At 43.9% G+C, this 27,279-nt stretch overlaps 1 protein-coding gene across 2 annotated transcripts in view; it reads right to left on the bottom strand.

Moving 5' to 3' along the window:
• FCHO2 (FCH and mu domain containing endocytic adaptor 2) overlaps positions 1-27,279 on the bottom strand; it is a 4,043,518-nt gene that overhangs the window by 3,842,473 nt on the left and 173,766 nt on the right. For both annotated transcript variants that reach the window (XM_044063938.1, XM_044063939.1), the window contains exon 2: positions 25,995-26,086. In XM_044063938.1, coding sequence (XP_043919873.1) covers positions 25,995-26,086 — 92 coding nt within the window. The remainder of the gene's footprint in view (positions 1-25,994; positions 26,087-27,279) is intronic.

Raw genomic sequence — 27,279 nt, 5'->3', positions numbered from 1 at the left:
CCTGCAAAAAATCCTTGACTGTTTGGACAGATTTTGCTTTTTCTTCCACTTTCTTTAGAACCTCCTGTGCAGGGGAGCCAAACAAACTTTGTTTCTCCATAGGGGCATCCAGGAGTTTAGACTTAACATGGTCTGGTAAGGATTGTTCTTTTAACCAGGCATGCCTTCGAATCACTGCTCCATTCATAGCTGATCTAAATGAAGCCTCCAGTGCATCATAGCCACATTTTAAGAAATGATTACTGACCTGCTGAGAATTGTGTACAAAATCCTGAAGGGACTTACAGTCTAAAGGTTCAGGAGAGGCCAGCTTTTTATTCAGCTGATCTAACAAAAATTCCTGGTACTGTATCATGTGAAATTGACAGTTTAAAGCCCTGGCAGAAAGAGTAGCAGATGTATAAACCTTTTTACCCCATCTCTCTAATGCTCTAGATTCTCTTTCAGATGGTAGTGGGTTTTTGGCAGAGGCAGCTGCAACACCTTTAGGGCCCTGAGAAATGGTTTCTGGGTCTGCAGCATGAGCCTTATACAAGTGGTAGTGAGAATCCGGGACCCTGTAGTATCTATCAGGCTTTGCAGGGGCCGGGGGAAGAGAATCAGGGGCAGTACTGGCATCATTGTATGCATCATCAACAACTGATAGTACAGGTGGAATGGCTAAAGGCCTATGCTGTGGCAAGTGTAAAAAATTCCTTAGCATTTTCCTAGAATCAGAAAAATCCTGACCCTGCCATTGAAGTGTTCCCTCATTGAGTGTAGGGTTTCCCCAAAAGAAAATTCTTCTGGAGGCGAGGCAGAAGGAATGGAGTCGTCTGCATCAGAATCCTCATAAGGTGAGTACGGGCCTTCCTGATGGTCCGATACATCTGAACCATCCGAGGAGTAGTCAGAGGACAGAGGCTCAAGGGGGGTTCAGTCCTAGGCCTCTTTTCAGGAGGGAGTTGTGAGGCCCTGTCTGGGTGAGGATGGGTTCCCCTGATCAGAGAAATAAGGTCCTCAGCAAGGCTGAGAATCTGGGAACTTGAGGTAGGCCTGTGAGAGGGAGCTTTTGAAGGTAAGGCCTTGGAAAGTTTGGCTGCTTTAGCCCTGGAAAAGGCCTTGATAGACATAGAAGCAGGAGGTCTAGCTGCCCCATGTGCAGGAGTAGAGATGTTCAACGGAATAGTGTCAGACAACTCTTGTGTGCCTGCTACTTCAGCAGGAATTTCTGTAGCCGACTCAGCCATGGCCTGTGTGGCCTCGGTTATCGGAGGCATGCTTTCAGCCGAAGGGAGAACCGAGGTCTCGGTTTCAGCCGAAACCGAGACACTCGCGGTAGGCCTAACCGTGGTTTCAGCTGAAACCGCGGGCCGCGAGTGTCGGTCCTTTTCTTTGCGTTTTTTAGCTAAATGTGTAGTCGGAGTCTCCGACGGCATTTTATATGCAAAAGTGGAGCCAAAAAACTCTTCTGCAAACTCCGACCGACGTCTAAGAGTCCGTCGGTTGAAGGAAGCACAGGCTAAACAAGCTGATACGTCGTGGTCTGGGCCTAAGCAAGGAAGGCAGTAAGAGTGGAAATCCTTATGAGGTATTTGTTTCCCACAAGTTAAACAATTATTTACTTTGTCTGACATCGGCTGAGGCAAGAAAGAGTCCCCAACGGGGTACTTAGCTTTTTAGAAGTCTTCGGTACGCTGAAATCTCTGGATCTGACCGACCGGCACTAGCGAACAGCTTCTGCTTCGGGCACCACGCGGCAAGAAAGACTGAGGAAAATGGCGTCGGCTGATGCCTTTATACCCCAGCAGCTATGACGTCGGGTGAAGTGCGACATCAGCCGAGGCCAGACCCAGACTTTGGAATCCGGCTGACCAAAGGGCTGCCTGAGGCAGGACAACCCATTTGTTATGACTGCAGATGCATCCTTGAAGGACATCTGGTAATGCAAGTAGCCTGCTTTGAAGTGGAGGTTTCTTCTGCAAGATTCCCTGACTGGGATATGCAGGTAAGCCTCTTTTAAATCTAGAGTTGCCAACCAGGCATCTTTGCCTACCACAGGAAGTAACTGGTGAAGAGTCAGCATTTTGAATTTTGGAATGTCCAGAAAGGTGTTTAGAGTAGATAAGTCCAGAATTGGACGCCATGATTTGTCTTTTCTGTGTACCAGAAAAAGTCTTGAATAGAAACCTTGTCCCTTTTCCTCTTCTGGTACTGGATGAATAGCCCCCATGCCCATGAGGGAAAGTACTTGATGTCCTTCAAGGATGCATCTGCAGTCATAACATATGGGTTGTCCTGCCTCAGGCAGCCCTTCGGTCGGCCGAATTCCAAAGTCTGGGTCTGGCCTCGGCTGATGTCGCACTTCACCCGACGTCATAGCTCCTGGGGTATAAAGGCATCAGCCGACGCCATTTTCCTCAGTCTTTCTTGCCGCGCGGTGCCCGAAGCAGAAGCTGTTCGCAAGTGCCGGTCGGTCAGATCCAGAGATTTCAGCTACCGAAGACTTCTAAAAAAGTTAAGTACCCTGTTGGGGACTCTTTCTTGCCTCAGCCGATGTCAGACAAAGTAAATAATTGTTTAACTTGTGGGAAACAAATACCTCATAAGGATTTCCACTCTTACTGCCTTCCTTGCTTACTCACCGATTTGAGGTCAGGTCTGGTCATCAGTTTAGAAATGGCAATGTGTGGAAATGAAATCTGTATCCCTGGGAAACTATATTTAAAACCCATTTGTCCTGGGTTATAAGTTGCCAGTTTCTTCCATGAAGAGCCAGTTTTCCCCCCAAAGGGGCGGCTAAAAGGTAAGTGCTTGGTAAGTGTAAAGGGAAGTCATTGAGGCTGCTTACCATAGGGAGGTGTGTTGCTGTTTCTAGATTTGGAGGAGGAGGCACCCCACTGATTTGTTCTAAAAGTCCCTTGTGACAGAAACCTGGAGCCTTTAGAATGTCTCGGTTTGACTTGAGTGGCTCTTGCAGAAACTGGAAAGGACCAGTTCTTAGTAGGCCAGTGCCTACTAAATCTTGGAGGTTGCACTTGTAAGAAATCTTTCACAGTTTGCATAGATTTAGCTTTATCTTCCATCTTTTTTAAAACTTCTTCAGCCTTATTACCGAAGAGACGGTCCTGTTGTAAAGGAGCATCCAACAATTTTGCTTTAACATGATCAGGCAGAATTTGCTCTTTGAGCCAAGCATGCCTTCTTAGCACAGACCCAGTTATAGCAGCCCTTCAAGAGGCCTCCAAAGAATCAAAACCACATTGAAAAGTATGTTTTCCAACTTGTTCAGCTGAACGCAATAAATCTTGTTAATTTCTGACTGTGTGGAAAATAAAGATTTACATCATTTTCTGTTTAAGCAGTCCCATGATATGCTGTTGATATTTTAGCACATGAAATTGACAGCTTAAAGCCCTGATTGCCAAGGTTGCAGAAGTGTAAACCTTCTTACCCCATCTATCCAGCGCCCTGGAATCTCTAACAGAAGGGGTAGACAAATGATAATGCTTTGTAAAGGTGTGAACAAAACTCCAAGTAGCAGCCTCTAGAATGTCTTTGGTTGGTACTCCTCTGAGAAAGGCTGCTGAAGTAGCTGGGCTCTGGTGGAATGAGACCTAATGCCCTTGGGCACAGGTTTGCCATGGCGTAAGTAGCAGAAACGAATGCAGTGGCTTATCCACTTTGAAATAGTCTGCTTTGAAATAGCCTTTCCTTCTGATCCTGCAGCATATGTCACTAGTAATTGCTCAATTTTTCTTAGAGCTTTAGTCCTGCTCAAGTAGAATCTTAGGTGTCTGTGTACGTCCAAGGAATGCAGAATTCTCTCCCCCTTGTTCTGCAGATTTGGATAAAAGGTTGGCAGATGAATAGTTTGGTTAAGAGCCACACTGGAAACCACCTTAGGCATAAATGTTGGATTTGTCCTCAGAGACACCCTGTCTGGGTAAAATATGATAAAAGGCTCCACAGCCATGAGGGCCTGTAGCTCTGAGACTCTTCTTGCTGAAGTAATTGCTAGTAGCAGAGCTGCTTTCCATAAGAACTTTATATCAGCAGTAGCAGCTGGTTCAAATAGAGGCAGGGTGAGCTTTCCAACACATAATTGAGGTCCCATGCAGATACTGGTGATTTTCTAGGAGGCCTTACATTTTTGGCTCCTCTAAGATACTGCTTTAGTAAAGGATGATAAAAGATTGGTGGCTCTGTACTGTAATTAACCAAAATGGCAGAGGCGTGGATTTTAATTGATGAGAAAGACAGGGCTTTGTCAAGCATCTCAGTCAAGTATTGCAATATCTGAGGAATATTTGGTTCTGCTGTATCAATTCCTTGTGCTTGATTCCAAGCACATAATCTCTTCCATTTATCAGCATAAGATTTCCTAGTACTAGGCATTCTGGCTTCCAAAATGACATCCATCAAGCTTTACTGAGAGGTGTTGTTTGTATAACTACATGATCAGCCATGCTTCCAGGTTCAGTGTCTGGAGCTGATTGTGCATGATCTGATTGTTTTGCTGGGACAGTAGTTGAGGTCTTTGAGGTAAGGTCCAAGCTGGGTATTGAGACAAGTTCCTTAGGATTGGGTACCAGTATTGGCGGGGCCAGTCCAGGGCAATTAGTATCATCTTTGGTTTCTCTTTTCTGACGTTTAGTAGGACCTTGGGAAGAAGAGGCAGAGGAGGAAAGGCATAAACTGATAGGTTTTTCCAACTGAAGGACAGGGCGTCCACTTTCCATGCTTGTCTGTGATAAGTCCTTGTGCAGAATCTTTTCAATTGATAATTTTGAGGAGAGGCAAATAGATCTATGTCTGGGCTCTCCCACTTCTTTGTTATCATGCTGAAGACTTGTGGATCTAGTTTCCACTCGTGAGGGTCCATAAGGTTTCTGCTTAAATCGTCTGCCAGAGTATTTTGTTTTCCTGGCAGGAATTGAGCTTGAAGATGTATTTTGTAAGTCAAAGCTGTGTCCCACAGTGCCATGGATAATCTGCAAAGGGGGTATGAGTGCGTGCCCCTCTGCTTGTTTATATACCACATAACCGTGGTGTTGTCCGTCTTTATCAGTAGTTGTCGTGGATGTAGCAAGTCCTTGAAGGCTATCAGGGCATTTTGAACAGCTAGCGTCTCTTTTTGGTTGATATGTAGATGCATTTGTTTTGGGGTCCATATGCCCTGAATGCATCTTCCCGCCATGTGGGCCCCCCCAGGCATAATCTGATGCGTCTGTTGTCAAGGTTTGGCTGGCAGGGGGTAGAGTGAAGGCCCGTCCCATGTTTTGGTGACATGCCTTTGCCCACCATAGAAACTCCTGTTGTAGGCAGAGAATGAGAGGAATCATCGTTTCCAGACTGTGACAATGTTGACTCCATAAACTTTTTAGGTACCATTGAAGCTTCCTCATATGCAGTCTTGCATATGGAATCAGTAGGATGCAGGACGCCATGAAGCCCAAAGCCTGCAGAGTTTGTCTTGCAGATAACTGGGTTTTTGTTACTATCAGTTTGAAGTAAGTAGTCAGTTGCCTTTGTTTGTCTGGCGTGAGGTAAGCCATCTGGGTAGTTGTACTGAAGCTTGCACCAAGGAATGTTATCTTTTGAGAAGGTACCAGTTGTGATTTCTTTTTGTTTATTGTGTACCCTAGGCATGTTAGAAGCCTTTTCACAAACGCCAGGTGTTGAGGAATGCCCTTGTTCTCTGCTTGAATGAGACAGTCGTCCAAGTAAGGATATATTTGTATACTTCTTTGTCTGCAAAAAGCAATTACTGGTGCCAGGCACTTTGTAAAGACCCTGGGCGCAGTAGATAAGCTAAACGGCAGTGCAGAGAATCGGTAATGCATTAAGCCAACCTTGAATCTGAGGTATCTTCTGCACGACTGCCTTATTGGGAACATGCAGGTATGCCTCTTTTAGGTCTAATGTCACCAGCCAAGCATTCTTGCCCAGCATGGGCAGACGCTGCTGCAAAGTCAACATTTTGAATTTTGGGATGTCCAGGTAAGTGTTCGAAATCGATAAATCCAATATTGGCCGCCAGGCCTTGTCCTTTCTGGGTACCAAGAACAGTCTTGAGTAAAAACCTTGTCCTTTTTCCTGTTCTGGTACTGGCTGAATGGCCCCCATATCCATGAGGGACGTAACCTGGTTATGTGCCTCTGCCCATTGATTTTTTGGCAGATCTGGCCAACCGTTTGCCATTGGCAGAGTATGGAAATGGAATCTGTATCCCTGTGATACTGTGTTTAGCACCCACTTGTCCTGGGTTATTAACTGCCAATTTTGAGCAAAAAGTGCTAATTTTCCCCCTAAGGGTGTTGCCAAAAGGCAAGTGCCTTGTGAAGGCAGAGGGAAGTCATTGGGACTGTTTTCTGTAGGTTTGCGTTTTATCTCCTCCAGATTTAGAGGTAGAAGCGCCCCATTGCTTTGACCTGTATGAATCTTGTGCCTGATATCTAGAACCCTTAGGGCGTCTGGATTTGCCCATTTGAGCTCTGCCTGACATAGGAAAGGACCAATTTTTTGTAGGCCAGTGTCTACTGAATCTTGGTGGCTGCACTTGTAAGAAGTCTTTTACAGTTTGCATAGACTTAGCTTCGTCTTCCATTTTCTTTAAAACCTCTTCTGCCTTAATACCAGAGTATCATGCTGTAAAGGTGCATCCAGAAATTTAGCTTTAACATGATCAGGCAAATTTTGCTCTTTTAGCCAGGCATGCCTTCTAATCACAGATCCAGTAACTGCGGCCCTGCAGGAGGCCTCTAAAGAATCAAAACCATATTGCAAAGTATGTTTTCCAACCTGTTCAGCTGCATGCAATAATTCCTGCAATTCTTTATTTTCTGCACATTCAGAAATCAACATAATTTTCTGTTTCAGCAATCCCATAACATGTTGATACTTGAGCATATGAAACTGGCAGTTTAAGGCCCTAATTGCCAAGGTTGCAGATGTATAAACCTTTTTCCCAGTCTATCCAGTGCCCTTGAATCTCTGTCAGAGGGGGTAGGATTTTTTGCTGTTGAGGCCTTAACTCCCTTTGGACCCTGTGAAATAGTTTCAGGATCAGCAGCAGGATTTCTAAATAAAAATTTGTGAGAGTCAGGGACCCTGTAATATCTGTCAGGCTTGCTGGGAGCCGGAGGTAAGGAGTCAGGGGTCAAGCTTGACTCCGAGAACACATCATCCACAATGTCTAAAAACAGGGGGTATTGCTAAAGGTCTGTGCTGAGGGAGAAGAAGGAAATCCCTGAGCCTCTTTTTTGATTCTGAGAAATCTTAACTCTCCCAGTGAAAATGCTCCCTCAAAGTATGCAAGGTTTCTCCAAATGAATAATCCTCAGGAGGTGATGCAGATGGTATAGAATCCTCTGCATCAGAATCTTCAAAGGGAGGTATAGATAATTCCTGATCAGAAGAGGAATCAGAAGAAATAGAAACCTGATCTGAAGATTCATAATCAGTGTCTTGCCTAGGTCTCTTATCAGGAGGGGGATGGGAAAGTACAGTTTTGTACCTACCATAAATGTAGATGATCGTGTTACACTGCTGCAGTCATCACACTTGGGTTATCTGCAGTCAGGCAGTCCCGCAGCCGGCCTGAGTTCCAAAGTCTTGGTCCGGCGTCGGTTGCGGTCGTTTCTTCCCTGACGTCAGTGCGACAGGGGTATAAAAGAGGCAGCCGACGTCATTTTCTTCAGTTTTTCTTGCCCCAGATGTCAGGTGCCCCCAAATAGGAAGGCAATACATAATCCTAAGTAAAATACATAAGTAGAAAACAATAGTTACAGCTGTAAGCAAATACACCATATAGAAATACATCATATAGATTGTATAAAAAGGGAGATATAGATGAAACCCAGGTAAGAAGAGGGGATGGTGGGAGGGTAACCTGGACTGCAGCAGTGTGAACACTCGAACATCTACATTTATGGTAGGTACAAAACTGTACTATGTTCATCGTGCTACACTGCTGCAGTCATCACACTTGGGTTGAATCCCAAAGCTAAGGCTGGGCGGTTGGTACTAAACAAGGTTTGGAGAAGCTAGTAGGCCCTGCAGAACTGCAGTGGCAAAGCCAGCTCTGGTTTTTGAGTATAGAGGTAAGTGGTAGTGCTTGGTGAAGGTGTGCACTGAACTCCAAGTTGCAGCCTCCAAGATATCCTTGGTTGGTACCCCTCTGAGGAAGGCTGCTGATGTTGCTGTAGCCCTGGTGGAATGGGGCCTAATGTTACCAGGTACAGGTTTCCCATGGTGTGTGTAGCAGAAACGGATACAATGTCCTATCCATTTTGAAATGGTCTGTTTTGAGATGGCCTTTCCTTGTGATCCTGCAGCATAGGATACAAAGAGTTGGCCAGATTTTCTGAAAGCCTTAGTTTTATCCAAGTAGAAACAATTTCCTGTGAATGTCCAAAGAGTGTAGGAGCCTTTCCCCTTTATTCTAGGGGTTTGGATAAAAGGTAGGAAAATGAATGGTTTGGTTTAGAGCCACACTGGATACCACCTTTGGCATAAAGGAAGGGTTAACTCGTAAAGAGACTGTCTTGATGAAAGCCTCCACTGCCATTAGGGCCTGTAGCTCTGAGACTCTTCGTGCTGAAGTTATTGCTAGTAGCAGGGCAGTTTTCCATGATAGAAATTGTAAATCGTATGAAAAAGCTGGTTCGAAGGGCGGTAGTGTAAGTTTTTCCAAAACAAAATTGAGGTCCCAAGTTGGTGTTGGTGCTCTCCGGGGAGGTCTTATATTCTTAGCCCCTCTGAGGTACTGACTTAGTAAGGGATGTGAAAATATAGGAGGATCCGTGTTGTAATGACCTGAAATAGCTGAAGCGTGGATCTTAATAGATGAAAAGGAAAGGCTTTTGTGCAACAGCTCAGTTAAATATTGCAGAATCTGAGGAATATTTGGGACAAGAGGATTTTGGCCTTTAGCCTGGTTCCAGGTGCAGAATCTTTTCCATTTGTCTGAGTAGGTTTTCCTGGTGCTGGGACTCCTGGCCTCCAGAATGACATCCATAACAGCTTTAGAGAGAAGTGTTGACTGGTTGTTTAGGTAATCTGCCATGCAGCCAGATTTAAAGTCTTGAGCTGGCTGTGTAGAATCTGATTGTTTTGCTGAGTCAGCAGGTGAGGAATTTGAGGTAAAATCCATGGTGGGCCTTGAGCCATGTGTTCCTTAATATTGGATACCAGTGTTGGCGTGGCCAGTCTGGAGCAATGAGTATCATTTGTGGCCTCTCTAATCTGGCTTTCAGCAGCACCTTTGCCAGAAAAGGCAGTGGAGGAAAGGCATACACTGTTAATGTTTTCCAACTGCAATAGCTAGAACCCACTTAATCTCTACCCTATTCTATGCTTCCCCCATATATACTAACCTTTCTAAAAATAATCTCAACAAACTAGTTATATCATATAACAATATTGCTATATTTGCTACAAATTCACCTTTCAGGACTCATCACTGTCTGAGTCTAAAACAATTGGGCTGGCTTGAACTCCTTAACCAGCTACGATTTAACCAACTTACAATAGCCCATAAAGCCCTATACCAACCCAGCAACACTCCAATTCTTTCTGCCCTCATCATACCATATAATAGCCTGAAGAATCTATGCTCCTCAAACAAAATGTGGATTCATACTACCTTATCAAAAAACCTAGCAGGTGACTCCTTGTTTTCTAACTCTGTTGGTAAAGTATGGAATCAACTACCACATGATCTTACTTTCTCAGACCTCTCTCCCACAATTCAAAACTAATCTAAATTTTTTTCTCACCAACCACTGGTTATGCTCTTGTACCAACCCTGACCAACTGTTATCCTTTACTGACTGTTACACTCTATAACCACTATATTCCTACCTATAAACCTCTATATTCTACACTCTATAAACTAACCTATCTTTTTTTACTTAAATACTAATGCTTATGAGTCTTGAGTACTATTTTCCATATTTGACTATTTAATTCAATTTTACATTTTTTTTTATGTAAACTTTAACTGAATGTTGTAATATTGTATGTTGATGCCTTTTGTAGACTTATATTTCTTTTAAATTTTGTGTACGTTTTTTTTCTGGAGCTTTTCTCCCCGGGCCTCTACTGAAAATGGACATGTATCCAGTTGGACTAGCCCAGTCAACAAATGTAAAATAAAATAACTGAATGAGAGGGCGTCCACTTTCCAAGCTAGTGTGTGGTATGTCCTTGTGCAAAATTTTCGTAGTTGGTAGTTTTGGGGGGAGGCAAACTGTCTGGGCTCCCCCATTTTTGAGTTATCATTGTGAATACTTGTGGATCTAGTTTCCATTCGTGAGGATCCATGACATTTCTGCTTAGTTCGTCTGCCAATGTATTTTTCTTTCCTGGCAGGAATTGTGCTTGTAGTTGAACTTGGTAGGTCAGTGCTGTGTTCCACAAGGTCATTGCTTGCCTGCATAGGGGATAGGAATGTGTGCCCCCTTGTTATATGTACCACATCACCGTGGTGTTGTCCATCTTTATTAGAAGTTGTCCTGGATGTAGGAGGTCCTTGAAAGCTGTTAGCATCTCTTTTTGATTGATGTGAAGATGCATTTGATCTGCTGACCATTTGCCCTGAATACACTGTCCTGCCATGTGTGCTCCCCAGGCGTAATCTGATGCATCTGTTGTTATTGTTTGCCTAGCTGTGGGTAAGGTGAAAGGCTGACCCTTGTTGAGGTGACATGCCTGAGCCCACCATAGAAACTCCTGTTGAAGGCAGGGAATGAGTGGTATTATAGTTTCCAAGCTGTGGCTGTGTTGAGTCCATACGCTTTTCAGGTACCTTTGTAATTTCCTCATATGCAGTTTGGCATATGGAATTAGTAGTATGCAAGATGCCATGAATCCCAAGGCCTGCAGAATTTTTCTTGCAGGGAGTTGGGTCTTTGTTGCCATCATTTTGAAGTATTGAGTCAGTTGTCCTTGCTTGTCTGGCGTGAGATAAGCCATCTGGGCCGTTGTATTTAAGCTGGCACCCAGGAATATTATGTCTTGTGAAGGCACTAGTTTTGACTTCTTTTCGTTTACTGTGTACCCTAGGCAACTTAGTAGTTTTTTTTTTACAAACGCCAGATGTTTTAAAAGAATGTCCTTGCTTTCTGCTTGAATAAGGCAGTCGTCCAGGTATGGATATATTTGAATTCCTCTTTGTCTGCAGTATGCAAATACTGGTGCCAGGCATTTTGTGAAGACCCTGGGTGCAGTAGATAAGCCAAAGGGCAGTGCAGAGAATTGGTAATGAGTTGAACCTGCTATAAATCTGAGGTATCTTCTGCAATTTTGTCTGATACGGACATGCAGGTATGCCTCCTTGAGGTCCAACGTTACTAGCCAAGCCTTCTTGCCCAGCATGGGAAGAAGTTGCTGTAGTGTGAGCATCTTGAATTTGGGTACTTCCAGGTAAGTGTTTAGAATTGAAAGGTCCAGAATGGGTCTCCAGGCTTTGTCCTTTTGGGGAACCAGAAAGAGTCTCGAGTAAAATCCTTGTCCTTGCTCCTGTGTAGGAACCTGTTGAATGGCTCTCATGTCCATGAGTGCTGTAATTTGTCTTTGAGCCTCTGCCCATTGATTTGGTGGCAGGTTTGGCATTCCTTTTATCCTTGGTAAAGTGTGAAAGTGGAACCTGTATACCTGAGATACAATATTTAGGACCCATTTGTCTTTTGTGATGATATGCCAATTGCCTGCAAAAAGTGCAAGTTTTCCTCCCAAGGGAGCTGCCAAGAGGGATTTGTTTGGCAGTCTGAGGGGTAAGTCATTGTGATTGTCTTCTGATAGTTTGAGACCTGTCTTCTCCTTTCTGGGTTGTGGCTTGTAAGAGCCTTGTGGCTGACCTCTGCCCCTTGGGCGTCTGTATTTGCCCCTCTGTGGTCTGTCAGAAGTTGGAAAGGACCAGTTTTTGGTTGGCCAATTTCTGCTGAAACGAGGGGGTTGAACCTGTAAAAAAATCCTTGACCGCCTGCATAGATTTTGCCTTATCCTCCATTTTCTTTAAAACCTCTTCTGCTTTCACACCAAATAAAACATCCTGCTGTAAAGGTGCATCCAATAACTTTGCTTTAACATGATCAGGTAAAGTTTGCTCTTTTAACCAAGCATGCCTACGAATGACAGACCCTGTTACTGCTGCTCTACAAGAAGCTTCCAATGAATCAAATCCACATTGCAAAGTATGTTTTCCCACTTGTTCTGTTGCATGCAACAAATCTTCCATTTCCTTGTAATCAGGCTGCTCTGTATGTGTGATCATTTTTTGTTTTAATTGAGACATCAAATATTGTTGATATTTCAGCATGTGAAACTGGCAATTTAAGGCCCTTATAGCTAGAGTAGCTGGGGTATATACTTTCTTTCCCCATCTGTCTAGTGCTCTAGAATCCCTTTCAGAGGGTACAGAATTTTTAGCAATAGAGGCCTTAATCCCTTTGGGACCCTGGGAAATGGTTTCTGGGTCAGCAACAGGGCTTTTATATAGGAATTTGTGTGAGTCAGGGACTCTAAGTATCTGTCTGGTTTGGCTGGTGCAGGAGGTAATGAATCTGGGTTAAGGTTAGATTCTGAATAAACATCATCCACAATGTCTAACACAGGTTGAATAGCAAGGAGTCTGGGCTGGGGTAGTAAAAGGAACTCTCGGAGCCTTTTCTTACAATCAGAGTAATCCTGGCCTTCCCAGTGGAAATGTTCCCTCATGGTATGTAAAGTTTCCCCAAAAGAATAGTCTTCTGGTGGAGATGCTGAAGGAATAGACTCCTCAGCATCAGAGTCTTCATAAGGGGGAAAAGAGTATTCCTGTTCCTCAGAAGAATCTGAGGAAATGGAAACCTGGTCAGAGGAAGCGTAGTCCTCCTCCTGTCTAGGCCTTTTGTCAGGAGTGGGATGGGAACCCCTGATTAGGGTAATTAAGTCTTCAGCCATCTTAAGCATCTGTTTCTTAGGCATGGGGTCTTGTACTGGAGACTGCTGTACAGGCTTCCTTACTTTTAAAGGAGTTTTCAGCTTTGCATAGGATTTAATAGTAAGTGTAGTCGGTCTGAAGACACCTTCTGCAACTGAAGGCCTTTCAACTACACCGGAATCCCCTTCAGCCATGGAGTCGAAAGGGCCTAAAGATAAAGGCTCTGGAGGCCCAGCAATCTCCGCTTGGGAGTCGGATGCAGCCTGGGGTTCTAAATCAGCGGTCGTCAGGGGCTGCATAGGCGCCTCACTGAAAACCGGAGAACCGGCGACTGGCCTAGCAGAGGCCTCGGTGTCTGGTTTGGGTCTCGGCTGCCTGTCCTTATCTTTGCGCTTTTTATGCATCCCGGTTGCTCCAACGGCATGGTATAATTAAATTTTCTGCCAAAATAATGTCGGGCGAAATCAAACCGATGTTTAATAGTTCGTTTGTTAAACCTAGCATAAAATCGACAACCTGTGACGTTGTGGTCTGGGCCTAGGCAAGGAATACAATAAGAATGAAAATCCTTATGAGTTAATTTGCTTCCCACAAGAAATGCAATTATTAACTTTTTCTGACTTCGGTCTGAGGCCAGAAAAGGTTCCCCAACGGGGTACTTAGCTTTACTGAAGACTTCGGTCTGAAATTCGACTTGAAAATCTCAGGAGTCGGCCGACCGGCACTTGCAAACTGCTTCTGATTCGGGCACCGCGCGGCAAGAAAGACTGAAGAAAATGGCGTCAGCTGCCTCTTTTACACCCCTGTCGCACTGACGTCAGGGAAGAAGTGACCGCAACCGACGCCGGACCAAGACTTTGGAACTCAGGCCGGCTGCGGGACTGCCTGACGGCAGATAACCCAAGTGTGATGACTGCAGCAGTGTAACACGATGAACATCCCCTGATCAAGGTAATAAGGTCTTCAGCCATTTTGATAATCTGTTTTTTAGGCATAGAGGCCTATGCACGTGGCTCATGCGTCAGCTTTTTAGTTTTAGAAGTTGCTTTTGTCTTTGGTTTTGCAGCTGTCGTTGGTTTGATATAAAAATGTTGAGGCCTGAATACACCCTCAGAAGCCGGTGCCTGCTCAGCAGCTCCGGACCCATCCAAGGGAGATACATCTGTGGGTCCAATACTTTGAGTATCTCACAGAGTTCCGGACTCCACGTGGGTCTTGGTAGTGGCCTGCGACTCGAACGTAGCGGGTATCAGGGGCTGCGAAAGCGCCCGAGTACTGGTGACTGACTTAGGAGAAGCTTTGTCGTTAGTTTTGGACCTCGACTATATGTCTCTGTCCTTTTCTTTGCATTTTTTATGTACTCTGGTAGTCGGATTGCTATCCGACAACATTTCTTGGTAGTTAAATGTGTTTCCAAAATACTTTGGAGGCAAAAATATACTGACACTTAATAGTGCGTTGGTTAAATCTAGCACAAAACAGACAGCCAGGCATGTTGTGATCAGGGCCTAGGCAAGGAATACAGTATAAATGGAAATCCTTATGAGGTATTTGCTTCCCACAAGTAATACAATTATTAACTTTTTCTGACATCGGTATGGAGCAAGAAAAAAAAGTTTCCCCAACGGGATACTTAGCGTTAATGAAGACTTGGGTTCTGAAACTTAAACTGTAATATTTCGGGAGTCGGCCGACCAGCACTTGCGAAATGCTTCTGCTTCGGGCACTGTGCGGCAAGAAAGACTAAAGAAAATGGCGTCAGCTGCTGGTTTTATACCCCTGACGACCTGACGTCATGGAAGAGGAGACAGCAACTGATGCAGGACCCAAGATTTTGGAATTCAGGCTGATTGAGGGCAACCTACCAGCAGATTACCCAAATGTAACGACTGCAACAGTGAAACACGAAGAACATATTGTTTCAGGATCTGCAACAGGATTTTTGAAAAGGAATTTGTGAAAGTCAGGAACCCTGTAGTATCTGTCTGGCTTACAAGGAGCCAGAGGCAGAGAATTAGGAGCCATACTAGATTCTGAAAAAACATCATCAACAATGTCTAAAACAGGAGGTATATGCAAAGGCCTATGCTTGAGGAAGAAGAAGAAAATCCCTAAGTCTCTTTTTAGATTCAGAGAAATCCTGACTTTCCCCAGTGGAAATGTTCCCTTAAGGTATGTAAAGTTTCCCCAAAAGAAAAATCCTCATGGGGAGAAGCAGAAGGAATGGAATCTTCTGCATCAGAGTCCTCATAAGTAGGTACAGACAATTCCTGTTCATTGGAAGAGTCAGAAGAAATAGAATCTTGTTCAGAAGATTCATAATCAATGTCTTGCCTAGGCCTCTTAGAAAGTACAGTTATGCACACTTACCATAATTGTAGATGTTCGAGTGTATTCACTGTTGCAGTCATTACATTTGGGTAATCTGCAGGCAGGTTGCCCTCAGTGGGCCTGAATAACAAAGTCTTGGGTCCTGCTTCGGTTGCTGTCTCCTCTTCCATGACGTCAGGTCGTCAGGGGTATAAAACATACAGCCGACACCATTTTATTCAGTTTTTCTTGCCTCAGATGCCCCCCAAATGGGGAGCAAAAAAAAAAAAAATATATATATATATATATATATATATATATATATATATATATATATATATAAAAACATAATTAAACAGCAATATATATAAATGCACTTTTAGCAACATAAACTTTACATTCATCTAAAAGCAAATACATCACAAAGGCTGTAGAATATAGTGAAGGAAAGAGAAGTTATAGAAAAGGAGGATGGCGGGTGGGTAACCCAGACTGCAACAGTGAATACACTCGAACATCTACACTTATGGTAAGTGTACACAACTGTACTATGTTCTTCGTGTTTCACTGTTGCAGTCATTACATTTGGGTAGAATCCCAAAGCTATGGAAGGGAGGATGGAACTAAATAGCATTAGGGGCGGCTATAAGGCCCTGCAAAACTGCAGTGGTAAAGCCTGCCCTGGATTTAGAGAAGAGAGGCAAATGATAATGCTTTGTGAAGGTATGCACAGAGCTCCAAGTAGCAGCTTCTAGAATGTCTTTGGTTGGAACTCCTATGAGAAAGGCTGCTGAGGTAGAGGCAGCCCTGGTGGAATGTGACCCGATTCCCTTGGGCACAGGTTTACCATGGTGCAAGTAGCAGAAACGAATTCAGTGGCTTATCCGCTTAGAAATAGTCTGTTTTGATATAGCCTTCCCCTCTGATCCTGAAGCAAATGCCACCAGTAGTTGCTCAGACTTTCTTAGAGACTTGGTCCTGTTTAAGTAGAATCTTAGTTGTCTGTGTACATCCAATGAATGCAGAATCCGCTCCCCCCTTATTCTGCGGATTTGGGTAAAATGTTGGCAGGTGAACAGTTTGGTTAAGAGCCACACTGGATACCACCTTAGGCATAAAGGAAGGACTGGTCCTGAGGGACACCCTGTCCGGGTGAAATGTAATAAAAGGCTCCACAGCCATGAGAGCCTGTAGTTCTGAAACCCTTCTTGCTGAAGTGATTGCCAAAAGGAAAGCTGTTTTCCAAGATAAAAATTTTATATCTGCAGTAGCTGCTGGTTCAAAAGGAGGCTGGGTGAGTTTTTCCAGCACAAAATTGAGGTCCCATGCAGGAGTTGGTGATCTTCTGGGAGGCCTTAAATTTTTGGCCCTTCTAAGATACTGTTTTAGCAGAGGATGAGAAAAGACGGGAGGCTCCATGTTGTAATCAGCCGAGATGGCAGAAGCATGGATTTTTATTGAAGAAAAAGATAGGCCCTTGTCAAGCATCTCAGTCAAGTATTGTAAAATCTGAGGAATATTTGGTTTTGCTGTATCTGTTCCTTGTGCTTGGTTCCAAGCACAGAATCTCTTCCATTTATCAGCATAAGATTTTCTAGTACAAGGCCTTCTAGCTTCCAAAATGACATCCATCACAGATTTACTGAGAGGTGTTGTTTGAATAATTAAATGATCAGCCATGCTGCAAGGTTCAGAGTTTGGAGCTGGGTATGCAAAATTTGACTGTTCTGCTGAGACAGTAGATGAGGTATTTGAGGCAAGTACCAAGCAGGGAGTTGAGACATATTACTTAGGATTGGGTACCAGTGCTGGTGAGGCCAATCCGGAGCAATTAGGATCATTTTTGCTTTTCCTGTCTGACCTTTAGTAAGACCTTGGGGAGAAGAGGCAGAGGGGGAAAGGCATAGTCTGAAAAGTTTTTCCAACTGAAAGATAGGGCATCCACTTTCCATGCTTGTCTGTGATAAGTCCCTGTGCAAAATTTGTCCAGTTGATAATTTTGGGGAAAGGCAAACAGATCTATGTTTGGGCTCCCCCATTTCTGTGTTTTCTTCTTCTTCTTTCGGCTTTTCCCGGTTAGGGGTCGCCACAGCGGATCACCTGTCCGCTCATGATTGGCAGTGACGTTTTACAGTGTTGAGTTGCCAGCCCTCCACAGAAGGCATACACATGCACTCACACCTAGGGCCAATTTAGAGTGTCCACTCCAACTACTGCATGTCTTTGGGATGTGGGAGGAAACCGGAGCACCCGGAGGAAACCCACGCGACCACAGGGAGGACATGCGGACTCTGCACAGAAGGCACCCCAGCCGAGGATCGAACCAGAGAATCTCTTGCTGTGAGGCGACAATGCTAACCACTGCACCACCATGGCCCCCCCCTCCCCATTTCTGTGTTACCATGCTGAAGATTTGTGGATCCAGTTTCCACTCGTGCGGGTCCACAAGATTTCTGCTTAGGTCATCTGCCAGAGTATTTTGTTTTCCTGGAAGGAACTGAGCTTGAAGATGTACTTGGTAAGTCGAGGCTCTGTTACACAATGCCATGGCTAGTTTGCAAAGGGGCTAGGAATGTGTACCCCCCTGCTTATGTACCACATAACCGTGGTGTTGTCCGTCATTATCAGTAGTTGTCCTGGATGAAGGAAGTCCTTGAAGGCTGTCAGAGCATTCTGAACCGCTAGCATCTCTTTCTGGTTGATATGCAGATGCACTTGTTTTGGGCTCCATTTGCCCTGAATGCATCTCCCCGCCAGGTGGGCCCCCCAAGCATAGTCTAATGCGTCTGTAGTTAGGGTTTGGGTGGAAGGAGGTAGAGTGAATGACAATCCCTCGTTTTGGTGACATGTCTCTGCCCACCAAAGAAACTCCTGCTTTAGGCAGGGAATGAGAGGAATCATTGTTTCCAGACTGTGACAATGTTGACTCCATAAGCTTTTTAGGTAACACTGAAGTTTCCTCATATGCAGTCTTGCATATGGAATTAGAAGAATGCAGGATGCCATGAACCCCAAAGCCTGCAGAATTTGTCTTGCAGATAACTGGGTTTTTGTTGCCATCTGTTTGAAGTATGTTGTCAGTTGCCTTTGTTTGTCTGGTGTAAGGTAAGTCATCTGGGCAGTTGTATTCAAGCTTGCACCCAGGAATGTAATTATTTGAGAGTGTACCAGTTGTGATTTCTTTTCATTTATTGTGTACCCTAGGCATGTTAGAAGCCTTTTTACAAACGCCAGATGTTGAAGAAGAATGTCCTTGTTCTCTGCTTGAATGAGACACTCGTCCAGGTAAGGATAGATTTGTATGCTTCTTTGTCTGCAAAATGCAATTACTGGTGCCATGCACTTTGTAAAGACCCTGGGAGCAGTAGATAAGCCAAAGGGCAGTGCAGAGAATTGGAAATGCAAAAAATCTGCTTTGAAGCGGAGGTATCTTTTGCACGATTCCCTTATTGGGATATGCAGGTATGCCTCTTAAGTCTAGAGTCACTAACCAAGCGTTCCTGCCCAGCATAGGCAGTAGCAGTTGTAAAGTCAGCATTTTGAATTTTGGAATATCCAGGTAAGTGTTCAAAATCGATAGGTCCAGTATTGGATGCCATGCATTGTCTTTTCTGGGTACCAGGAACAGCCTTGAATAAAAACCTTGTCCTTTTTCCTTTTCTGGTACTGGCTGAATAGCCCCATCTCCATGAGGGACGTAACTTGTTCCTGAGCCTCTGCCCATTGATTTTGTGGCAGATCAGGCCAACCGTTTGGAATTGGCAAAGTATGGAAATTAAATCTGTACCCCTGGGATACTATGTTTAATACCCACTTGTCCTGGGTAATTAAATGCCAATTTTGAGCATGAAGTGCTAATTTGCCCCCAAGGGGGCTGCCAAGAGATAAGTGCTTGGTGAAGGTAGAGGGAAGTAACAGACTGCTTACTGTAGGGTTGTGCTTTGTTTCCTCCAGATTTGGAGGTGGAGGCACCCCATTGCTTTGACCTGTAAGAACCCTGTGATTGGTATCTAGAGCCTTTTGAGCACCTGGATTTGCCTTGAGAGGCTCTGTTGGACACAGGAAAGGGCCAATTTTTAGTAGGCCAGAGCCTACTGAACCTGGGTGGCTGCACTTGTAAGAAATCTTTTACAGTTTGCATAGATTTAGCTTTGTCTTCCATTTTCTTTAAAACCTCTTCTGCCTTATTACCAAACAGAGTATCATGCTGTAAAGGGGCATCCAACAATTTAGCTTTAACATGAACAGGCAGATTTTGCTCCTTGAGCCAGGCATGCCTTCTAATCACAGATCCAGTACCCAGCAAGAGGCCTCCAAGGAATCAAAACCACATTGCAAAGTATGCTTTCCAACCGGTTCTGCTGCATGCAATAATTCCTGTAATTCTTTATTTTCCACACAATCAGAAATCAACATCATTTTCTGTTTCAGTAAGCCCATAACATGCTGTTAATATTTAAGCATATGAAACTGGCAGTTTAAGGCCCTAATTGCCAAGGTTGCAGACATATAAACCTTCTTTCCCCATCTATCCAGCGCCCTGGAATCTCTATCAGAGGGGGTAGGATTTTTGGCTGTAGAGGCCTTTACACCTTTGGGACCCTGTGATATAGTCTCAGCATCAGCAGCAGAATTTTTTAATAGAAATTTGTGGGAGTCAGGAACCGTGTAATATCTGTCTGGCTTACTAGGAGCCGGAGGTAGGGAATCAGGAACCATGCTTGATTCTGAAAACACATCATCAACAATGTCTAATACAGGAGGTATAGCCAAAGGCCTATGCTGAGGAAGGAGAAGGAAATCCCCAAGCCTCTTTTTTGATTCAGAGAAATCCTGACTCTCCCAGTGAAAATGTTCCCTTAGAAGTATGCAAGGTTTCACCAAAAGAATAATCCTCAGGAGGAGATGCAGATGGGATGGATTCTTCTGCATCTGAATCCTCACAGGGAGGAATAGAAAATTCCTGATCAGAAGAGGAATCAGAAAAAAATGGAAACCTGATCTGAAAATTCATGATCAGTGTCTTGCATATGCCTCTTAGCAGGGGGGGGGGGGTTGGGAACCCCTGATAAAGGTAATTAAGTCCTCAGCCATTTTGATAATCTGTTTTTTAGGCATAGGGGCCTGAGCACATGGCTCATGCGTCATTTTTTTAGACTTAGAAACTGTTTTTGATCTTGTTTTTGAAGTTAGCGTTGGTTTTATGTAAAAATGTTGAGGCCTGAAAACACCCTCAGAAGCCGGTGCCTGCTCAGCGGCTCCAGACCCATCCAAGGGAGAGACATCCGTGGGTTCAATACTCTGAGAATCTCGCAGCATACCGGACTCCGCTTGGGTCTCGGTAGAGGCCTGCGACTCAAAAGTAGCAGGTATCAGGGGCTGCGAAAGCGTCTCACTGAGTACCGGCGACTGGCTTAGGAGAAGCTTTGTCGTCGGTTTTGGACCTCGACGGTCTGTCTCTGTCTTTTTCTTTGCGTTTTTTGTGACCTCCAGTAGTCAGACTGCTAACCGATGACATTTCAGGGTAATTAAATCTGGATCCAAAATATTCTGAAGCAAAAATATACAGACGCTTAATAGTGCGTTGGTTAAATCTAGCACAAAACTGACAGCAAGGCACGTTATGATCTGGGCCTAGGCAAGGAATACAGTACAAATGAAAATCCTTATGAGGTATTTGCTTCCCACAAGTAATGTAATTATTAACTTTTACTGACATCGGTAAGGAGCAAGAAAAAAAGTTTCCCCAACAGGGTACTTAGCTTGAGTTGAAGACTTCGGTTTTGAAACTCAAATGAGAAAATTTCAGGAGTCGGCCGACCGGCACTTGCGAACTGCTTCTGCTTCGGGCACCGCACGGCAAGAAAGACTAAATAAAATGGCGTCGGCTGCATGTTTTATACCCCTGATGACCTGACGTCATGGAAGAGGAGACAGCAACTGACGCAGGACCCAAGACTTTGTTATTCAGGCCAACTGAGGGCAACCTGCCAGCAGATTACCCAAATGTAATGACTGCAACAGTGAAACATGAAGAACATGTGGGGTTGGCTACCCCTGACCAAAGTAATTAAATCTTCAGCCATTTTGATCATTTGTTTTTTAGGCATTAGGGACCTGCACATGTGGCCCAGGCATCATTTTTTTAGACATAGATCTAGATTATGGCCTTAGGTTTGAAGATGGCGGTCTAATATACAAACCTGTAGGCCTGAAAACACCCTCAGAAGCCAGTGCCTGCACAGTGGCTCCGGACCCATCCAAGGTAGAGACATCCGCGGGATCCATAATTGAAGCATCTCACGGTATACCAGACTCCGAATAGGTCTCAGTAGAGGCCTGAGAATCAGAAGTAGCGGGTATCAGGGGCTGCAAAAGTGTCTCACTGAGTACCGGCGAACTAGCGACTGGCTTAGGAGAAGTGTAATCGGCAGTTTTGGACCTCAACGGCCTGTCTCTGTCTTTTTCTTTGTGTTTTTTAGGTATTCCGGTAGTCAGACTGCTAACCGATGACATTTCTGGATAATTAAAGCGTGAGCCAAAATATTTAGAGGCAAAAATGTACAGACGTTTAATAGTGCGTTGATTAAATAAAGCACAACACCGACAGCAAGGTACGTTGTGGTCAGGGCCTAGGCAAGGAATACAGTACAAATGAAAATCCTTATGAGGTATTTGCTTCCCACAAGTAATATAATTATTAACTTTTACTGACATCGGTAAGGAGCAAGAAAAAAGTTTCCCCAACGGGGTACTTAGCTTTTTAGTTGAAGACTTCGGATCTGAAACTCTAAAATAAAAATTTTAGGAGTCAGCCAACCGGCACTTGCGAACTGCTTCTGCTTCAGGCACCGCGCGGCAAGAAAGACTGATGTAATGGCATCGGCTGCATGTTTTACACCCCTGACGACCTGACGTCATGGAAGACGGGACAGCAACCGACGCAGGACCCAAGACTTTGTTATTCAGGCCAACTGAGGGCAACCTGCAGCAGATTACCCAAATGTAATGACTGCAACAGTGAAACACTAAGAACATCTACAGCATGACGGACTTCATTGTAATCATTCTGGGAGTCTAAGCATTAATAAAAATGCTTGGAATACAGCACATACTTGTAAGAAGGGTTGTCCATTTTAGAGTTGGCTCAAGTGGTTATGCCACTGACAAAAAAAAAAAAAAAACATGGCATTTCACATAGTGGTAGGCATCGTTTATGCAAAGGGCCAAACCTTCGTTCTTTTTGTCATTACCTTAATGGTAAAACTCGCACTTTACCCAGTCATGCTTCTAAAATAACAGTACACAGCAAACAGGATATAGTCTATTTTAACAAATGAGGGTCACTGCAAGAAGCAAAGCTGCACATCTTTGTACAGACCAGTTTTCCAGTTCAGCCTAAACAAAAATTAACTATGAACAGAAGAGTTCGCAGGCAAGGAATATGCTGAGCTAAAAAAAAAATTACTCTGCTTAAATACAACCACAACTACATGGGGCAGCACACAAACTACAGCTTTACCAGTCTTGTAACACTAGCTTTCTACAACCTCAAACTAAACTTCACTACTGTTATAGCCATAATCGTTCTATGGGGGGGATTAACCTGCCTTCTCTGTATCCCAGTTTTTGGAGCTACAGTAAGAAATGTTGTCTGATGGCTGGGAGATAATCATCCGTGAATGCTAGTACTTTATTACACCTTAAAGAAAGTAATCCCTGACCCAGCAGTGCCTAATGTCTTGCTATTACAAGAGGCTACATGCCTCTGTATAACTGTACAAGCCATAGAGGTATCACTCGTGTGTACAACAGGCCACAGTCCCAACTCTAGGCCAGAATTACAGGGTGATGCAATGAGAAGGTAAACCCTGTACCCTCCCCTCCCCCTAATAAGCAGTTGCTAGCAAACAGGCAGCAATCTCTCAATGACTCCACCAGCATCCATTTCACTAGCCATACAGGTTGCTGGTATTTTCAGCAACAAAATCCTGCACAAGGGGAGAAGTTGCTGGATAATGCTTGAAACAATACAGATTCTGCATAGGTGCTGTGCTGTACACACTAAACGTATCTTATCCACATGAAACCTCAACATTTGAAATGGTACTGCACCACAATTCCATTTCTTATCATACATTATTCCCTACATAAAAAATGTAAAACATTCCAAAATGTTATGCCTGCCTCGTCTTATGATTCAAAGAACACAGAAAACTCTTAAGGCATACTGCTAGAAAAATGCTTATCCAGCTTTAACACAAAGAGGAATAAAGTCTTGACCACAGCCAAGATTACCAGAGTTTAACTAGTTGCTCAGGTGCTGCAGCCTGTCAGTAAATAGCTAACATCTACTCACAAATTTTAAAGGAAGGGGAGGCAGCTGGACCCTCTGGTAAGCTAATCATATTAGTACAAGACACACTCCTGCAGTAATTAAGCCATGATGAGGTTGAGCATGCTACGCAATGTACAGCGAAGCTGGGCATGCTCAACAGTGTGCATTTATAAAAAGCCAACACTGTACACTGCTCCCGTCAGCTGCAGTAAGTAATGGGGGGGTAGAGCACAAACAGAAGAATACTTTTGATTCCTGTCTGGATTATGGCCTGTGACCAACTCTCATCTAATAAAATGAGCCACTAGAGTATCAGACTTCAAGTGTAATCCAAAGTGGCTCACTTCCTGGGGGGGGCCAATGCATATAGGTTCATAGGTAGGCACTAGGCTATTGGCCCTAGGGCCTATACAAGCCTAGCCAAAAATGTACCCTGGCTTTCGCCACCCAAGAAAATTATTTTCCTGTGCCCCTGTCAAGCAGAACCACAGAAGTGATCCCCGGGGTGAATTTCCTATTACCCATCCGATCATCAAGTTTTTCTTGAAGAGTGCTAATGAGGAGCTCTGTTTGACATAGATAGGTAGTCTGTTCCAGAGTATGGGAAGTCTCTGGGACAGGAATCTATCCCTCCAGCATGTTCTGTTTATTGTGGTGACAAGGTTTAGGTCCCTAGAGCGTGTAGCTCGGAGGGATTGGGATTTCTTTAAGTGGAGCATGTCCAACAGCTCTGGGTTTGACATAGCTTTGTATGTTAGGCAGAGATCGCCTCTGAGTAGGCGATATGCGATGGAGTAAAGCTGGAGTTTTTTGAGACTGCGTATGGCATCTGTTTGAGGCCAGTAATCCTTTTTGTGAGGTATTTTTGCGGCCTTTCCAGTTGTTGTAGATGTCTTGTGAGGTACATACCAAAAGGAGCGTTGTACTCTATAATGGGTCAAATGAGTGATGAGTAGAGGGGAACAATGACCTCTTTTTTTCTGGATGAGAAACCTTTTGTGATGAGGTGTGCCACGTAGAAGGATTTCCTGACCACTTTGGCGATGTGATTATCAAAGGAGAGACTACTGTCCACCTGTGTCCCAAGGTCTCTTATCACACTTTCGGTGTTAAGTAGACTACCGCCTATGTGGTAGTTCATGGGTACAGAATTTTTACCAAAGGGGATGACCATGCACTTTTTGGCATTGAGCTTGAGACCATGTCTTTGACACCAGGCATCTGTCTCAGTGAGGCCCTTTTGTAGGATGTCCACATCGCTAGGAGTTTCAATTATGGCTCCTAGTTTGCAGTCATCTGCGAATTTACTTAGCCAAAGACCTTCTGTGTTAGCCTGTACTTCAGAGAGGTAGATACCAAATAGGAGAGGACCCAGGACTGAACCCTGTGGTACTCCACTTGTCACTGGTCTGAAGTCTGATTTGGAGTCTGCTACTTTCACAATGTGGGTTCTTTCAGTAAGCCAGTTGGCAACCTATCTTGTGACATAGGGATTTATACCTAATTTAGTGAGTTTATCTATAATTCCAGAGTGGGGGATGGTGTTGAACACCTTGGCGAGATCTAGATAGGCTGTGTGAACCACCTTACCCTCATCTATGGCTTTGGTGACTACTTCAAAGAAGTCTATCAGGTTTAGGAGACAGGATCTGCCTTTTACAAACCCAGACTGTGTGGGGTCCAGGGTTTGGAGATCTCCAATGTCTTTGTTTATGAGTTCCACTGGCATAACAGTTAAGGTGTTTAACCTTATACATACAAGGTGCAGGGTTTGATTCTCACATGGGGTGATTGGCTAGGCTTAAAATGGCTCACAAGGGTAGTTAGCCTAGTACTAATCTATAAACCTATCTATGAACCTATGAATCTATACGTTCCATGGCCTTGCAGACGAGGCTTGTCAGGCTAATGGGGCGGTAGTTCCTGGGGTCTGTTGTGGCCCCCCCTTTGTGGAGTGGGATAACTGTCGCAGTGCGCCATTCAATGGGCACAAAGCCTGAGGTGAGGCTATGACTGAACATGGTACTTAGGTGGGGTGCCAGTTCAGTTTGTAGTTCATGTAGAAGGCAGCCTGGGATGTTGTCAAGTCCCATGGATGCTGTGTTCTTGGCTTTGGAGAGTGAAGTTTTTACCTGTGCAGCCGTGATTACAGGAACTTTGCATTCTTCCAGTATAAAGATGGGCCCGTTAGGGGGTGAGAGGGGGGTAAAGTTAGCACTGAACCTAAATGGATGGCGATTGGCAGGCAGCAAGGGAGAGAAAATGATATACAAAAATACATATTATTTTAACATTATATCCCCTTCTAAAGACATGGATCTGGAGCTTTTCTCCCTGGGCCTCTTCTGAAAATAGGCTATGTCCTAGTCAGACTTTCCCGGTCAACAAATGTTAAATAAATAAATAAAATAAATTATATCGAAAGAAATCCATACATACCTCTCCCTTATAAAATCAGACAACTCTTTAGTTGACGTCTGCCCGTGTTTCATGTTATGATAAAGGACATCAAAACCATTATTCTTTTCTCCCTAAAGGTACAATGAAATAAAATTAGAAAGTATAACAAATTATTTCTGCTGCTTCTTTCCTGCCCCCTTTGCCAACCCATTAGACCACAAAGTACAGAGCAGGAAATTACTATAATGTTTCAGACTACAAACACAAATGCATGACTAAGGAACAGCAAAACAACTGTGTGAGAACTAGTAACAAGAATTCCTGAAGAGAACATAAACTACTGTACCATAAAAAACAAAATCATTAATCAGACACCAGATGTTTTCAACTCTGGCTGCCCGTTACCTTGAATACCACAAAACTATTAAAATCTGTGCAGTCCCATGGCAAATGTATAATGATCCTAACAAACATTTATTTGTATTTATTTCAATTTGTAACCAAGATAGTACATTGTTCCTAAGGCCCTTTTCAGGAATGACATGGTTGAAATAGTAGGCGCAAACAGTGACATCATGATTATTTAATGACAGTACTTTGCTTTTGGAAGGTTCAGGATACTGGGCTTTTTATAAAGTTAGACATTTGTGTTTAGTATCGTATCATTCAAAAAGATGCAGTTCAACATAAATGTTAATCTCCATGCATCCCCTACATAACATAAAAAAATAATTTCTGGACCAAGGAATAGACTCATGATCATAAAGGAAAAGTTAATTTCTAGCAGAAAACTGAGGGAAGAAGACACCAGACAAATAAGATACCTTCCCAGATCCACTGCAAAGATGCTGAAGTAACTTCTTACTCTTAATCAAAAGGAAAGTATTACACTGCCATAAATTACATCAAAGAAGTGAGTCCTATGAGGCAAGACAAACAACTCAAACCAGAGACAAAGGATACCCCAGGTCTCATTTCCAAGCTAAGCAGCTTTTGTACTCTCCCTGCCACCATCCAAACCCAAAACTCGTTCAGCAACACATTCCTGCATGAGAAAACAAAGTTCTGGAGGGTGCCATAATATTTAAGTGAACATGTGAGAAACAGAGGTCATTCAAAAAAAGGTCTATAGAAGTACAACCATTAAACCAGGATTACTCTTTACACAAGGAAGAGCTTACTCTGCCAGTACTGGTTTATGTGGTACAAAGCAATAATTTGTCTATGTAAGGTACTCACCATAACAGCAGACTTTCAGCCAAGACACTGCTGTGTCCTTTGTTTTGGAGATTCTGCTCTATGATGTCAGCTGTGAGCTAAAGTA

Source organism: Protopterus annectens, chromosome 2.part2 (assembly GCF_019279795.1).
Source record: "Protopterus annectens isolate FY-2018-M chromosome 2.part2, PAN1.0, whole genome shotgun sequence".
NCBI lineage: Eukaryota > Metazoa > Chordata > Ceratodontiformes > Protopteridae > Protopterus > Protopterus annectens.
Note: the sequence above shows the minus strand (reverse complement) of the source record. Positions and strands in the feature narration are given on the sequence as shown.